Source organism: Artemia sp. Qi Xiang Cuo, chromosome 20, assembly GCF_049724085.1.
Source record: "Artemia sp. Qi Xiang Cuo chromosome 20, ASM4972408v1, whole genome shotgun sequence".
Classification (NCBI taxonomy): Eukaryota; Metazoa; Arthropoda; class Branchiopoda; order Anostraca; family Artemiidae; genus Artemia; species Artemia sp. Qi Xiang Cuo.
The window spans coordinates 8,293,209-8,311,433 of NC_142813.1; the positions used below are offsets into that span (position 1 = coordinate 8,293,209).

The window sequence follows — 18,225 nt, forward strand, 5'->3', positions numbered from 1 at the left end:
AACTTAAGCTGTACACGTTTCAAGATTTAGTTATTCATTTATATTAGTATTTGTTGCATATTTTTTTCATTATTATTTATTTAATTTCTGTTCGTTTTTTTGGTTTCATTTATTCTTTAATAGTAGTTTTTAGTCGGTTTGAAATTGAATTAGTGCAGGTTTTATTTCTTCTGATCTTAAGTTTAATATGGTCTTTACTTTTTTGGAAACTTCTTTTTCAGAAAGTTTTTCTTTAAATAATAGAAGAAAAAATCACTCTCTTACTAGCCTTACATTGATAAGGTCATTCACCACTGTATACACTCATTTGAACAGCCAATTTGATGCTTTGTGAAAACTATTCCTATTATACGGAACACTAATATGGTTGTTCAGCAGTGTACATCCTACTGTGATCAATCAATTTAGCATAGTTGGAAAACAATCATTGCATACTTCACATTCATATGGTCACATGGTGATATTGATTAAAAAAACTTTTTTCAAAAAACAAATTTTTCGAAAAAAAAGTAAAGAACTCGATTAAAAAAAAAAAAATAATATATAATCAAATAATCTGCCAAGAATACAACTACCACAAATCGGTATCAACAACAAATGAAACCCTAAACAAACAAAAATAAAATAAATAACAGTCAAACTCAAAATGAATGTGCATTGTCAGTTTAATATACATAAGATTATATTTATTCCTTAAAATCTTATTTAATTTTGTATTTCTTAAAGTTAAAAAAGTTAAAACATTAAAAGATTTTTTTCAGCAGTTTTTTTTTTAATGAAACTTAAAAGGAACAGAAATTAAATAAACAATCAGTGCGAACAAACATACAATATATATTAATGTAAATGAATAAATAAATCTTAAAACGAGTAAAACTTAAATTGAATATGCAAATCAAGTTTGAATCGAATAAAAATAACTACAAACAAGTCTGGGTATCACCTCACTGCAGAAGCCTAAAGCCTACTGCGTCAATGGCGCCTTACTGAAAACTATATGAGTCTTGGAAAGTATAAACAAAATCAAATTGAATATCAGATATATAATAATATTAATTGTTGAAAGATCCTTCAGTTCAAGATTTTTTTTTCACTGTAATTTTTATTTTCATTTTCAATGCTGTAAGAACTGGAAAAAAATAAATTTGTAATTTACGAGTAATTCGTTTTCAGTAAAGCGCCAATGACGCAGAAGGCTTTAGATTTTTACAGTTAAAGAAGGAGAAAGTATCCAAATTTTGTTTGTAGTGAAACTATATTTGTCTTGACCAATCTTGGAAAGAACTAATAAATTAAACTGAATACTTGACGTATAATGATATTAATAGCTGAAAGCTCATCAGCTCAAAATTTTACTGTAATTTTAATGTTTATTTTCAATATTCAGTACAAAAGCAAACACTTGTAATATAATTCGTTTTCAGTAAAGCGCCAATGACGCAGTAGGTTTTAGGCTTCTGCAGTGAGACGATACCCACACTCTTGTTTGTAGTTATTTTTATTCGATTCAAACTTGATTTGCATATTCAATTTAAGTTTCGCTCGTTTTAAGATTTATTTATTCATTTACATTAATATATATTGTATGTTTTTTCGCATTGATTGTTTATTTCATTCTGTTCGTTTAAAGTTTCATTTATACTTTAATAGCAAAATATTTTTTTTCGTTTTAAGCTTGATTTTCATATTCAATCTCAGCATTGCTCGCTTTAAGTTCTATTTATTCATTTATATTATTACTTGTTGTATGTTTTTGCTATGATTGTTTATTTAATTTCTATTCGTTTTGGGTTTCATTTATTCTTTAATAGTAATTTCTTTTCGTTTTGCGTTTGAATTTTAACAGGTATATGTAGCTCCTGAGCTTAAGTTTAAAATGGCCTTTACTTTTCTTTGAAAAACTTATTTTTCAGAAAGTTTTTTTAAATTAATTTTTGTTTGGTTTGATTGCCAAAAGTTTCAAGTTTTTATGGCATGGGGGGGGGGGGGTTGCTTACTGCCGATTATTCTTGACTTTAAAAAACGGATCTAGAACTTTCAATTTAAATTAAATGAGGTTTTTTTTTTCAAAGTCTATACGATTACCTCTTTGATAAAAACCTTATATATGAACAATAGACAGCTTGCATAACTTGTGGACTGCGATGGACAACAATGAATGGATTGAAAAAAGAGCTCCAATTAGGGGGTTTAGACAATTTCAGTAGCTGATACAAAGGGATCACGACTGTTTGGAATTGACCTTAATAGGATTTTGTGTGCCAAAGCAATTTTGCATCTATCACAGAGTATGTATTTTTACCTTATAATTGGATAATTATAATAGATTTACTATGTAATCTTCCCATACAAAACTTTACCTTATTAAAGTATTTGGAGTGGGGGCAGCGTAGTTGGCATAAAGAAGAAAACTTTAGCATAGACAGTAGGAGAGGGGGAGGTTGGAGAACCATCCAATACGGGGCGGAACTTCATTTATTTCCTCCGTTCCCGATTTAGGAGATTAGACAGACTCATTGGGCTGTAGAATGTTGGACCGTTTGAGCTGTGGAAGACGTTAAAATACTCAAAAATACTTTATATTTTTAGTTATTGCAGGATTGATTTCATAGATTGTGGAATGGTGAGCCCCCTGGTCCATCGTTTGGGTGAGCCTCAACTCATAATATGCAATTTTTATTAATTGTTCTGTGTTGTGTGCATATATTATTCTATAAATGTTATTTTGAGTTATACGTTTATCGCGTTGCGTTCATTTTTAAGTCTTGAGATAAAAGCTGAAACCTTGGCGTAGACAGTGGTGGGGGGAAGTCTCCCCCCTCACATTCATAATTGAGCAGCCACAGAGAAAGTAATACAAATGAAAATAATCTGTCTTTTGAAAATGTCTTTTTTCAGTCACGAACAAAATCGTCTAAAGGAACCGGAAGTGCTATCTCTGACATTTCCGTTGATTCTTTATTCCCTTTACTTTCAGATGTAAAACTTAGAATATTATCGAATGGGTTTAGTCGTCCCCTCCCTGAATAATTCACATTTGGGAAACCCATCCCTGGGAAATTCCTCCCCCCTCAAAGAACATTTTCTTTTCCTGCTGATAATTCCCCCATGGTAAATTCCACCCAGCAGACATTTATTTATTAATTTGCATTAATATCAGCACTAAATTTATTTATTAATTTACATTAATATCTATTTTACGTTTGTTTGTATTGATTGTTTGATTGTTTATATGCCCCCAGGGCATAACTTACAACGTCTACCCCCGGGCCCTGGTGGGCTGTGTCGACACCGGAGTTTTTGCTATCAGAACTTTGAACTATTTTAACAAAATGTCTATCTCAAAACTTTTATCTGATTCATTTAGTGCGTGGAGGAGGGGGGCTAGTTACCCTCTAATCTCTTTTGACTCTTAAAAAGTGAATAAGAACTTTCTATTTCCAATCAAATGAGCTCTCTCTAAATTTTATACAAGCATCCCTTCCATAAGAAATAAAGGGAAGGATTTAGAGAATCCTTAAGTTACAACCCTTGCCCTGAGGGCTGTGGGGGAGTTGTCCGCCTCAAAGACCTAATTTCCAGAACTTAATACTACGTTTAATAAAATAACTGTCTCAAAATTTTTATTGGATGTGTTTAGGGGAATGATGGGCGTGAGGGGGGGGACTAGTTGCCCTCCAATCACTTTAGACAATTAAAAAAGGCACTAGCCCTTTGAATTTCTAATTGAATGAGCCTTTTTTGAAGTTTCTACAACAACACCTTCTATAAAAAAAAACCTTATATGCCCCCAGGGCATAACTTAAAACCCTTGCCCTGTGGGTTGTGGGGAGTGTCCCCCTCAAAAACAAATTTTCTATCTGGAAATCAACTACGCTGAACAAAATGGATATCTCAAAATTTTGATTGGATGTGTTTGGGGGAATGATGGGCGTGGGGGGGGCTAGTTGCCCCCCAATCACTTTTGGCTATTAAAAAGGGCACTAGCCCTTTGAATTTCCAATCGAATGAGCCTGTTTTGAAGTTTCTACGACAACGCCTTCTATAAAAACCTTATCTGCCTCCAGGGCATAACTCAAAACCCCTGCCCAGAGGGTTTCGGGGGAGTGTCCTCAAAAATATATTTTCTATCTGGAAATCAACTACGCTGAACAAAATGGCTATCTCAAAATTTTGATTGGATGTGTTCAGGGGAATGATGGGCGTGGGGATGACTAGTTGCCCTCCAATCATTTTCGACTATTAAAAAGGCCACTAGAACTCTCGATTTCCGATCGAATGAGCCCCCTTTGAACTTTCTACGACGACCCCTTCCATATGAAGTGCCTCTGGAAAAAAAAATTAAAATAATAAAACATTGGAGCCGTATGGCCTTTACTATAGGCAACACTACAGCGTTACCTCTGATGATGATGAAATTGCTAAAGAAACTAAACACATGAAAAAACATTGAAAAAAAAACTAATATTACGCATTACTAATTGGTTGTGAGGATAATAGTCACAAACCACTGAGAATACAACAATCTTCGTAAATTCCTGTATGCACTTTTTGACTCCTGTGAAAATCGCTAAAATCAGAAATCATTTTTTTTACACACATCATATATGAAAGGTTTCAAAAACATCACATTTAAATGGTTTTATGCGTTCTTTTATGGATACTAAAATGTGCTGCCTGAGAAAAGGTTTGGTCATAAACATCACACTTACACGGTTTTTCACCCATATACACTCTTTTATGGGTATTCAAATTTAATGCTTGGATAAAGTTTGGTCACAAACATCATACTTAAACAATTTTTCACCTGTATGCAATTTTTGGTGCCGGTTCAAATTTGATGCAGAAGATAAAGCTTGGTCACAAACATTACAATTAAACGGTTTGTGACCAGTATGCGTTCTGTGATGGATGCTCAAATGTGCTGCTCGAGAGAAGGTTTGGTCACAAACATCACACTTAAACGGTTTTTCACCCGTATGCACTCTTTGGTGTCGGTTCAAATTTGATGCTGAAGAAAAGGTTTGATCACAAACATTACATTTAAACGGTTTCTCACCCGTATGCACTCTTTTATGGGTGTTCAAATTTGATGCTGCAGAAAAGGTTTGGTAACAAATATCACACTTAAACGGTTTTTCACCCGTATGCACTCTTTTATGGGTGTTCAAACTTGATGCATGAGAAAAGGATTGGTCACAAACATCACACTTAAACGTTTTTTCACCCGTATGCACTCTTTTATGGGTGTTCAAATTTGATGCTGAAGAAAAAGTTTGGTCACAATCATTACAATTAAACGGCTTTTCACCCGTATGCACTCTTTCATGGGAGTTCAAATGAGATGCTTGAGAAAATGTTTTATCACAAACGTCACACTTAAATGGTTTTTCACCCGTATGCATTGTCTTATGGGTGTACAAATTTGATGCTTGAGAAAAGGTTTGGTAACAAATATCACACTTAAACGGTTTCTCACCCGTATGCACTCTTTTATGGGTGTTCAAACTTGATGCATGAGAAAAAGATTGGTCACAAACATCACACTTAAACGGCTTCTCACCCGTATGCACTCTTTTATGGGTTTTCAAACTTGCTGCTTGAGAAAAGGTTTGATCACAAACATCACACTTAAACCGTGTCTCACCCGTATGCACTCTTTGGTGCCGGGTCAAAACGTGCATTCGAGAAAAGATCTTGTCACATACCTTGCATTTATATGTTTTTTTCTCTTTCTGAGTTCCTTGATAATTTTTCAATTTTCCATACTTTTTAGTTTCAAGGCAACTTTTCAAACCTGTTTTCCGACTTTCTAAGCCTTTTCCTTCAGATTCTGATGCACATGCAATTGAGAAACCACACGTATATGGATTCTTTGAAACAACTAGTGCCGTATTTCCTTGTAAATGAAATCCAGATACGTGAGGTGAAAATTTACCTAAAAGTTTAAAAGTCTACAGAGTAAAAAAAAAAAACCACTAAATAAAAAGAAAAAATCTACTCTTAAAACCGATAACAAAATACATATCTTTCAAAACGTTTTGAAAGTCTACAGAGTAAAAAAAAACAACATATCTTTCATTAGGCTTTAATAACCAATTTTATTTTCGACCCCTCTTCTCCCCCTCATGGTTATATTAGTTTTTAAAATTAGTTACTCTAATACAACAAAAGGGCAAAAAAGAAACCTTAAAAGATCAAAAAGTATACCGAGGTGTAAATCAAACCATAAGTGAAGGAGAGGAAATAGTACAACAAATATTAGGAATTATTGTAACTAAACGAGGAAGAGCTAAAAGAATGCACATCATTCCTTTAGAAAAATCTTTAAAAGAATTGCATTTTGTTAAGTAGCTAAATTTAAAAAATTTTGAGTAGCCACAAAGCTTTGGATTAAAAAAAATACATGTCTTGTAAGTAACAGTTCAAATAGGGATTACTCTCTTTAACAGACAGAGAAAAACAATCGAACAAAATTCCGGAATATTCAGGGATTAATCTCTTTAACAGACAGAGAAAAACAATCGAACAAAATTCCGGATATTTTGGTCACACATAGAGTGACACCACCATCAGCTAGAATCCAGTATTTTTTCCTCCCCTTCTTCACCTTCTCCTAATACAGCAGGCGGGCTTTTCAGTAGATACTATTTAGCCATTTTCATTTTGCTTCACTCTGTGGGCTTGACAGAGCTACTGAATTGGTTGCCTCTTATTTATTAGATATCCTCAGATATTTTCCTGCACATCTTTTGACTCAAGGAGTTCAAATATAAGATGATAGATATTGATTACTGTGCTCTGAGTGCGAGTATAGTCGGATAGGCTCTTGGCTAATAGTGAAATTTTGTGGTATTTGAAGCATTTTAACAGTTTACAATGCAAGGTATAATGTGCAGACGTCAGAGTATTACATTCAAATAGGCAGTGGTCAATTGTTTCATTATTCATACTACAATACCTGCAAAGAGGGGATAAGAGAATTGAATCACTTGAATTACGAAACTGATAGGAAAATGCAAGAAAATTTAGTCCATTTGTTCAGGAACGAATTCAATGAAAAATTTTAGAAAAATCCTTATTGGGAAAGTATATTCATCTATAGAATATTCAATGCTATGGTGTCTGAGTTTGCATCTTTGCTGGTAACTTGAAAAAGTTTCTGAATTATTTCGAGGTCTTTTCCTGTTGTTGTTTACCCTCTAAAGATAGATTTTTTGTCAAGTAGTGTTTGTATAACCTTCTCCAATTATTAGAATAAGCCCTTTTCCCTGGGCATTGTCACCAGCGCCATATTTTTCCTGTGGTAGATTGGCACGCCATCTATAGTATCAATTTTCTATAGCACCATTTTGTATTTCTCATCGTTAAGAAGCGTACTAAGAACTAGCAGAAGAGGGGAAGGAACCTCCTGCAAGCGACGTATTGTACCCGCCGGTATAAAATTACCCGTAAATTGCGGGGAACAGTTGGGGGGGGGGGGGTTCTTACACTTCCTTTGTTCCTAGGTTCCTTCATTCTGCATTTTTTCAGCATTCGGTGCTGATGGCGTGGATCGCTGGAATGCTCGTTTATTGTCCTGTTCTGAATTTTGTCCAAAACAGTATCGAAAAAGGCTTTTCTGCAGATATTATGAAGAAACATATGTCTGAATTTTTCACGCTCGCCCAGGTTTCTGAAGTAAGGAATCTTCCAGTTTTGCCATCGTGGAGAAATTCAGCCTAAGAGAGTGGGCACAAATACGTTTATTAATAATGTCTCCGATATTATCGATACTATTGCAAAGTATGATGCTGATGATGTTGGTCTGCCAGATTTTGTTATCCGCCACCCTAGTGAAGGTTTGGGATACGAGCTTTTGAAAATTAGACGTTTTCGGAAGTTACATCCTAGGTGCTACCGTTGTCAATCACCAAACCAAATTGTCGTAAATTGCCCACTCCCATCGACTAATCAAAAGTGTTCACGGTGCGCTGATGGACATTGTAGCACACGTGATAATCCTTGCACTGAAAGCCCGAATTGCGCCAACTGCGGGGGAAATCATGCTTTCTGTAGTCTCAGATGCCCAGTGTTAAAAGCAAATCTCTGAATAAGGATAAGAAATTACTGTTAGTGACAATCGATTGCGCTTTGTTTCACTTAATATTGACGGAACCAAAGACAAAGATCTTCTTATTGATGAGCTTCTTGAGTATGATATAGTTTTCCTACAGGAACATTTTCTAACTGAAGCCAAAAGAGATACTCTTAAATGATCAGCAACCCACCATATATGTGTACGGGAAGCTAAAAAACTTGCGGTCAATCTTCTGGGGGTCTTATAAGTTTAGTTTGTCTTACTAAGAGATTTGAACTCATCTGTTCTGACCATACTTTATTAGCAATAAAGCTTAGCAAAACGATTCTCTGCAATGTTTATATGCCACGCGCTCACAAGAACATTTTTTCTCTATCTGTCTTCGCGAGTTCTTGTAAGCGACTCAAGACACTTCTGCTAAGAGTGACCAATCAGGGTTTAAATTGGATTGTGGCTGGTGATATTAATGCCAATCTTCTGTCCCAATCTGAAAGAAGTGAGCTGTTTTTTGATGCTTTGCCTAGTGGCTATCAGTTAGTCAATTAAGATAAACAGTTTACCTACATTCATACCCGTGATGGTTCTAGATCAAACCTTGATCATATTATAGTTTCAAGGGGATCTCTCGTGGTTCCTCCTGTCATTGTTTTAGATGATAAAATTGAGGATGATCATTTGCCTTTAACTTGTGAAATTGAGTCCCCTGCTCTACTGGCTTATAACCGTTTTTCTTACCATAATAAATGGTTTGATAAGCCAAATTGGAAACGAGTAAATTCTGAAGTTTATTTGTATGTTCTTTGCTCGTTATTATCAAGCCTGAAAGTGCCTTTTCGTCTTTTACAAACCTCTGTATGGTCACCGACAGCTAAGATTGATTTAAATTGTTACTATTACCAGATCGTGCATTGTTTGAAGTCAGCTGCTTCAGTTTCAGTTCCTGTTGAACTTGTTAGATTCGCCACCAGAAAACTATTATGGAATTTATGCCAAAAAGTGAAAAAAGCTAAAAAACGCGTGAAGTTTTGGCTTTGCCTTTGGATTACTTATGATTAGCCCGAGTCTGATGAAGTATTTAAAATGAAGCACAATCTGAAACGTTAGTTTAGATCTTCTTTCCGTCAATCCCGCCTGAATGCTTTGGATGGCCCCTCGGATCGGAAGTGTTGTTTCAATGTAATTAATAGCAGCAAGTGTGTGCCTGCTACCGTTTCGATTATCAAAATCAGTGATTTTGTAGCTCATTTTACTCGTGTTTTTCCTACATTTCATCACTCAATCCAGTCCATGTTTTCCTCCTTATTGCATAATACTGTTCCTCGAATTCTTCGGCAAGTCCATATATTGTCAATATCTAGTGGTGATATCTATCGGGCTTTTAAGAATGTTAAGAAATCAAGTGCTCCTGATATGGATGGTCTGTGTTACAATCACTTCATCATTAAGCGTCCATTATTGTTAACATACATTCAGGTCCTATTTCAGATGTGTTTAGCCCAGTCGTTAGTTCCAGATAGTTTTCATTCGGAAATCGTAACATCAGTTTTGAAAAAGGACGCAGATCAGTGTTCCAGTTATCGACCAATTAGAGTTTCCTGTTTCATGAGCAAGCTGTTCGAGCATGTCGTATTGCCTAAAGTTTTGACTAAATGTGATTTTTCCGACAATCAAGTTGGGTGCAGAGCCGGTTTTGGTTGTTCTCAAGCCAATCATATACTTGGTCAGTTGCTAGTCTCGGCAAAAATGCAAAAAAGGCCAATTTATTTGTGCTCGGTTGATATCTCGGGCGCTTTTGACAACGTTGTACATTCGCAAGCGCTTCACTGCTTAGTTAAAGTATGAGTTAATTCTTCCGTAGTAAAAGTTCTTCAATATTGGTATTCCAATTTGTTCGGTTGGTTAAAATGGATGTCAGATATATCCGACCCTATCTCAGTAAAGAAGGGAGTCAGGCAAGGTGGTGTGCTGTCTCCATATATTTTCAAAACTGTGCTTGCGGACTGTTTGCGAATGCTGTCTCCTGCTGTGTTTGTAGAAAATACTGCTGTTAGTCACATTGCCTATGCTGATGATGTTCTGCTAGTTAGTCATACTAGGTCAGGCCTCACAAAGAACCTAAATGTTCTGATTAATGCTTTGAGTACGATTGGGCTTTCTGTAAATGCTTCAAAATGCGAGTTTATGTGTTTTAATACTTCTAACCCTGCTCCTTTTTTACATGTGGGTACAATGCTACTCAAGTGTGTCTCAAAGTTGAAATGGCTTGGGATTACTTTTTCTGATACACTTTCGACTACATGCTCGTCTCTGGTTACTAGTGCTCTGCAGCGCATTCGATTCTCATATGGCAAAATCTCGCCTAATAGAGGGAGGTACAGCCACCGAGGCTTATGTAAACTTTACCATAGTTTTTGTTCTCCTGCAATTCTTTTTCTTTCCATTTTGCAGCCTCTAATGCGCAAAAAAGACCGTCTTCAGCTAAGGAGAGGCTATTTTAAATATTGTAATTTCCTGCTATATTTGCCAAGGTGGTACAGAAATCACAAGATTATTTCTCATTTTGGACTTGTTGACCCTCTAGTACTGCTTGACAACATCGCTAAGGATCTGAGGACCAATACTCCAAGGAAGATATGTCCCAGTGACCCCCTCACTTATTTTTTTCCAGATTAGTGTTTTTATGAATATTGTTATGTTATTTATGTTGTGTTTTCTTTATTTTTTCCTTGTGGATAATATTATTTTGTTTTTTCTTTTTTTACTCCGCATTTATTTTATATTGTGGGTTACAAATAAACTTACTTACTTGCTTAAAGATTAGGATTATTCTTATTAAACATAATATCTGATAGCCTCCATCGGTAAATATCTCTAATGGGGATTGGTCTCCCACTTGGCTGGTCAATATTCATAGCATTTTTTGCTATTTCATCAACCTGATGATTACCACTTATACCAGAGTGGCTAGGAATATACTGAAGATAAGTTCTTATGCCACTTGAAGCAAGATTATCAATAATACTAACACAATGATAAGTGTCAATATCCAACTTATACTGAAGAGCTGAAGACAGCAGGTCAAGGCTTGACAAAGAGTCAGAATAATCTATAATATTATTTGAATTAACAATCAAAGGTTGGTTTTTCATAAGGTTTTCTAATGCCATGATTATGGCATTTAACTCTGCAGACAATAAACATAAATTATTATACAATCTCTCACCCATTGCAATATTCAGATGAGGAATGACAGCACCACTTGCTACCTTCTCATTCAGTTTGAAACCATCAACAAAAATTTGGAAATGGTTTTTATATGTGATTGTATCAATTTCAGCAAAATTTTTCTGGACAAACGCAATGGGAGTTAAATCTTTAGTCCACTTTGAAAAATCAGTATTTAGTATGGGAATAGACCAATTCCATGGAGCGGAATGGGGGAAAGTAGGTGCAATAGACTTTGCGGATACAGGGAACTTCTTAATATTTGCACACTCATCTGCAATTTCTCTATACATGGCTGGATTTCTTAACCAATTGTGTAGGGTGCGTGAGCTATTTGATTCAATTTTGTGAGATGTTTTATCAAGAAAAGCTACGTCTCTCCCTTATTGTTGTTAATCCACTCTCCATAAGCATAAATTTGGTGCTTGTGGGTTTCCTAAGACCAAATGTGAGACGTATTATATCATTTTGTATTGTTTCAATTTTTTGGATCTGGGTCTTTGCACATGTACACGATGAGCCCATAGTCAATATGAGGTTTTTATATGTGACTTATAAAACTGGAGTAAGGTTTTCTCCTTACAACCCCAGGATGTGGAAAGAAGTCTTTTTAGTATGCTTGTTTTTCTATAGCATATTTTTATTGTGTTTGAAATATGGAGGTGAAAATTAAGTTTTTGGTCAAGTATGAGACCTAGATAATTAATATGATTATCTTCTGGAATAATTATTCCATTTAGAGTTCGTCTTGCATTTAGATAATTTCACTTTTGGTGAAATTGGATTATTTTTGACTTGGTGGGTGCAACGGGTAAATCTGAATATTGAGAAAATTTTTCAAATTGGAAAAGTGACTTTTGGTGGTTTAACTGTGCAATCTCAAAGGTATTGCCAGATGACCATAGTACCAGATCATCAGCATATTGAAGATTCGTGTGGGGGAGGTTCATGTCCCAGAGATATAGGGCAAAGAGGAGGCAGCTCAGGACTGCTGCCTGAGGAAGGCCTTTGGTTATTGTCTTTTTGGGTGAAGAGGCTGAACCTACACAAACAATAAGCCTTCACAATTTTATGAAAGATTTTATAAAAGATACTAGCTCGGGGGGAAGTCCAAGGTTTGCAAGTTTAGTTAAAAGGATTTGGTGCTTTACATTGTCATATGGCCCTTCAAAATCTAGGAAAGCTGCAACTAGGACACTATTTTTTGAGAATTATTCATTTATTGCATTTCTTAACAATATGAAGGCATCTGTTGAGGAATGGTGTTTCCTGAAACCAGTTTGAGTGTGAGGAATCATATTATTTTTCTAACAAACCAGAGGAGTCGATTATAGATAATTTTCTCCATTATCTTCTCCATCACAGGAGTAATCATTATAGGCCTATAAGACTCAGGGTTATTTTTGGGTTTATTTTTCTTTAGAATTGGTAGGAGGGACAAACATATCCAGATATTGGGGAATGTAGATGAAGCCCAAGCATGATTATAACAATTTAGAAGTTCCTGTTTATATGAAGGGGTGAGATTCTTTATCCATGTAGGGTGCATATTGTCATAGCTGCTGATAGTCTTGGTCCTTGTATGACGTATTGCATTATTCATTTTTTGGATTGAAAATGGGCTGGTTATATACTCAGATCTTGGGCGAGGTTGGTAACTTGGGTTCATAAGAATTGGGGATGTTTTGCTGCAATTATTTGATGTTAACTTATTAACAAGAAGAGTGGCAAATAGCTTAGCTTTTTCATTATCATTGTCATAATGGGTATTATTATGTGTAAGCTCATATAAGAGTGGGTTGGGGGACGTTTTTTCCCACAGATGTGGCTTATGACTTTATGAATAATTGGCTCATGTGTTTCTCTGGAGAGATTATTTGCAAAATTTTTCCAGTAGTTATATTTAGCATTTATTATAGTCCTTTTAAGATTAGATTCTGCTTGTAATTTTCTTAAATACGTAGTAGGTGATTTTTTTTAGGAATGTTCTCCCAGCTGCCTTTTTTGTTCTCCATTTATCTTGGCACTCATTTGTCCACCAAGCTTTGGGAATGTGTTTGGGGAAGGTTTTCCTGGGTGTTATCCTGGGGATAGCATGAATTACTGCATTTATCAGTAAGGATGCCAAAACTTCGGCATGCGTGTCAGCTGTGGCATTTGAAATACATGAATTTTGGGTGAAACTTGTAATATCATCATATAACTTATTTTGGAACGTAGGCCAATTTGCGTTAGTGTTAATATATTTGGACATATGTGATAATTAAGCAGGTTCATTTACAGAGAAAACTATGGCAAAGTGGTCTGTACATAGACTATCAATTTTATCTATATAAATTTTATTCAAAATATTTAATGACACAATTTGCAGGTCAATTGTAGAGAAACTGCCACTTTTAGGGTTGAAATAAGTATTCAGGTTTGGGGGGGGGGTAGCAACAGCTAATTCATTATTATTTGAAATAATACACTCAATGAACTTACCAGCTGTATTTGCTTGTTTATTCCCTCACAAAAGGCTGTGGGCATTAAAGTCTCCACAAATAATGATATTTTTCAACATATTAGAATTATTTATATAACTGAGGAAATCCATGGCATCTGTAGTTTGGCCATTGGGATTATGAAAGCTTATTATGTAAGTTTTGTATTATTCAGCCAAACACTGATACCAATTGCATCAACATCATCCACAATATCTGGAAAGTTGATGCCACAGAATTTTATGTTATTATTAATTGTTAAGGCTATTCCACCTACTTTTCTCTCTGATGATCTATACTTTCTAAAGATAGTATATCCCAGCGACTTAATTTGTTAATTTTGGGTTAAATGAGTTTCCTGGAGGCAAGCAATATCAATGGATTTATTATTCATAAAACATATTAGTTCATTTAACCTATTTTCTATAAGTGATCTGATGTTCCACTGGATATTGATATGTGCGTTGTGTTGTTGTTTTATTTTTCATATGACTGTGTATCAATTTTCAGCTTTGTTAATAGTAAAGTAAGATCTTTTTTTTGCTTGAATGAGCATATGATTAGGGATGTAGATTTTTGCCAATTCTGCAATGATTTTTTGTTTTCTGGAGTTGTTGTATATTCATGGCCTGAACTGCATTACAGTTTAGAATGAATAAGCGTATATTAGGAGTATGCATGTTTGGTTGTGCATCCGGTTTTCAGTTAAGGGATTAATTCCTGGTAGTTTCTTGTTTGTTTCTTCTTGGGAGGGGGGCCAGGCAGACCACATTTTACTGGACGAGGAGGCTAGTTGGCTTGGTGATTCTTTCTGATAGAGATGTGAGCTAGAGGGCCTAGAGGATGGTGTTTTGTGAGGGGTACTTGTTGCATTGGGAGTGTTTGGCTTTGGGAGTTTTGGTTGATTTTATTATGGGTTTTATTTGGTTTGGTTGGGCAGCATTTGCTACCATAGCTACAAAAGAGTATGGAATGGCCGTCTCTGTTGCTATTTGGAGTGTTAGTGCTCTTTTCTTATATGCAGGGCATAGTGATTTATTGGTAGATTCATGTGGGCCTTTACAATTGATAGATGTAGGCTGAGTGTTGTTGCAAGTTGTCAACTCTTTAGGATGGGACCCTTTACAATTGCTACAGGCTAGGATAATTTCACTGCATTTGTTTGTTGTGTTTCCCAGTTAAGAGACACGTTAGGCACTGGATAGGCTTTGGCTTGTACGTCTTGTGTGGTTTGATTTGCCCGAATAGGAATAACTTTTCTGGGATATTAATTTTTTCCTTCAGCGTAAATTAGAAGGATCTACTTGTTTTTAGGCCATTAGAGTTAGGTTTACCCAGTTGGGTGACATCTTCAATAGGGATTGTGTTGCCAGTCCTATCTGAGAACCCTTCTTTTAACTCCTCAATAGGTATTTCTGGGGGAACACTGTACATTATTATTTTTGTTGGGGATTGTTGTGGGTTCCATTTGGATGAATTAATTGGGATATTCAGTAGAGATTTTAGATTAATTATTGTATCTGCTGCTTTCTGATCTGGGACTGCTATTAGCAAAGATCCATCACGGTGAATGTTAAGAGAGAACGTTGATTTTAACAATGTAAAGATTGCAACCTTTATTGTAGTAATCTTTTTCATCTCAAAGGGGGTAATAGGAGAAATTTTGAGGTAAATTACCAAGTTTTGGGGAGGAGAATCTTGGGCAGGGGGAGGGGAAATATATTTGATTAGGGAGATTTTTTTTCTTTTTTTTGGCGCTCCTAAAGAGAACCTCTTGAAACCCATTTTCGTCAAATAGTGACATTAGCCCCGACACTAATCATTGCCCTATTCTCAGAATTTGAATTATCATATGAAGTTTGAGATAGAGAGCTTGACCAGCCAGGATGAGGCCTAAATGGATCAATTTCATTAGTATTTGGGGTGGGATCCGGGGGGACTTTTTTAGGGGGAGTTCTTTGTATTGCCTATTGGGATAAGCTTTAATCTAAACTAGAAAAAGATACCACTATGATACCAGACCGTCTGCACTCTACTGTGGTGAAAGCTTGACCATCCACAAACAAAATACCACCGTATGGCCCTGAGGAGGGTTTTGAGCACGATTGATTTGGTTCACGGCTGATAAATCGAGAAAAATGATTCAAAGGAAATTCAATTCTAAATTTCATAAAATGTTGCTGCTGTGATGGCAGCAAGTCTTCGAAATTGATTTTTTTTGTCCTCATCTTCTTCTTCTTCTATTTTACAGCAGGCGGGCTTTTCAGTAACACTATTTAGCCCTTTTCCTTTTGCTTCACTCTGTGGGCTTCAGAGCTACTGGCTTGATTGCCTCATATTTATTATATATATTCAGATATCATTCAGCAGATCTTTCGACTCTAGGAGTTCAAATATAAGATGATAGATGTCGATTTCTATGCTCTGTGTACAGTTATAGTTGGTTAGGCTCTTGGCTGATAGTGGGATTTTGTGGTGTTTGAAGTATTTTAACAGTTTACAAAGCAAGGTATGTTGTGCAGACGTCAGCATATTACATTCAAATAGGCAATGGTCAATTGTTTCATTATTCATATTACAATGCCTGCAAAGAGGGGACAGGGGAATTGAACCACTTGAATTAGAAAGCTTATATGAGAATGCAAGGAAATTTAGTCCATTAGTTCCAGAACGAATTCTATGATAAATTTTAGAAAGATACTTATTGGGAAAGGGGGAAAGGATAGGATTAATTTTATTAAAACTTAATATCTGATAGCCTCCATCGGTAAATATCTCTAATTGGGATTGTTCTCCCACTTGGCTGGTCAATATTTATAGCATTTTTTGCTATTTCATCAACCCGATGATTACCACTTATGCCAGAGTTGCTAGAAATGTACTGAAAGTAAGTTTTTATGCCACTTGAAGCAAGATTATCAATAATACTGAGACAATGATAAGTGTCAATATCCAACTTATATTGAGGAGCTGAGGCCAGCAACTCAAGGCTTGATAAAGAGTCGGAATAGATGATAATATTATTCGAATTTTCAATCAAAGATTGGTTTTGCTTAAGGTGTTCTAATGCCATGATTATGGCATTTAACTCAGCAGACATTATAGATAAATTATTAAATAATCTCTCGCCCATTGCAATTTTCAGGTGAGGAAGGAAAACACCACTTGCAACCTTCTCATTCATTTTTGAACCATCAACAAATATTTGGAATTGATTTTTATAGGTAATTGTATTAAGTTCTGCAAATTTTTTCGGAACAAAAGCAATGGGGGTTAAATCTTTATTCCATTTTGAAAATTCAGTATTTATTATGGGAAATGACCAATTCCATGGAGGGGATTGGGGGAAAGTAGGTACAATAGACTCTGCTGGTACAGGGAACTTCTTTTGAATATTGGCATACTCATCTGCAATACCTCTATACATGGCTGGATTTCTTAACCAATTATGTAATGTGTGTGAGCTATTTGATTCAATTTTTGTAAGATGTTTTATCAAGAGAAAGCTACGTCTCTCCCTTATTGTTTTTAATCCACTCTCCATAAGCAGAAACTTGGTGCTTGTGGGTTTCCTAAGACCAAATATGAGACGTATTATATCATTTTGTTTTGTTTAATTTTTTTGCATCTGGGTCTTTGCACATGCACCATAGACGATGAGTCCATAGTCAATATGGGGTCTTATATGTGATTTATAAAACTGGAGTAAGGTTTTCTCTTTACAACTGCAGGGTTTGGAAAGAAGTCTTTTTAGTATATTTGCTTTTCTATAGCATTTTTTTTATTGTGTTTGAAACGTGGAGGTGGAAATTAAGTTTTTGGTCAAGCATTAGACCTAGGTAATTAATATTATTATCCTCTGGAATAGTTGTTTTATTTGGAGTTAGTTTTGAATTAACATGGTTTCGCTTCCGGTGAAATTGGATTATTTTTGACTTGGTGGGTGCAATGGGTAAATCTGAATGTTGAGAGAATTTTTCAAACTGGAAAAGTGACTTTTACAGATTTGACTGTGCTATCTGAAAGGTGTTGCCAGATGACCATAGCACCAGATCATCAGCATATTGTAGATTTGTGTGGGGTAGGTTCATGTCCCAAAGATACAGGGCAAATAGGAGGCAACTGAGGACTGCTCCCTGAGGTAGGCCTTTGGATATTGTTTTTTGGGGTGAAGAGGCTGAACCAACACAAACAGTGAAACTTCGCACTTCTATGAAGGATTTAATAAAAAATACTAGCTTAGGGGGTGCTCCATGGTTTGCAAGTTTATTTAAAAGGATTTGGTGGTTCACATTGTCATATGCCCCTTCAAAATCTAGGAAAGCTGCCACTAGGATATTATTTTTTGAGAAAGATTAATTTATTGCATTTGTTAGCAAAATGAAAGCATCTGTTGAGGAGTGGTATTTCCTGAATCCAGTTTGAGTGTGTGGGATC

At 35.6% G+C, this 18,225-nt stretch overlaps 1 protein-coding gene across 1 annotated transcript in view; it reads right to left on the minus strand.

Annotated features, from left to right (window-relative positions):
• Positions 1 to 4,307: 4,307 nt before the first annotated feature.
• The window catches only part of LOC148939839 (uncharacterized), a 60,989-nt gene continuing 47,071 nt past the window's right edge, over positions 4,308 to 18,225 (minus strand). The window contains exon 4 of the mRNA XM_089105962.1: positions 4,308 to 5,938. Coding sequence (XP_088962088.1) covers positions 4,755 to 5,938 — 1,184 coding nt within the window. The 3' untranslated portion in view covers positions 4,308 to 4,754. The remainder of the gene's footprint in view (positions 5,939 to 18,225) is intronic.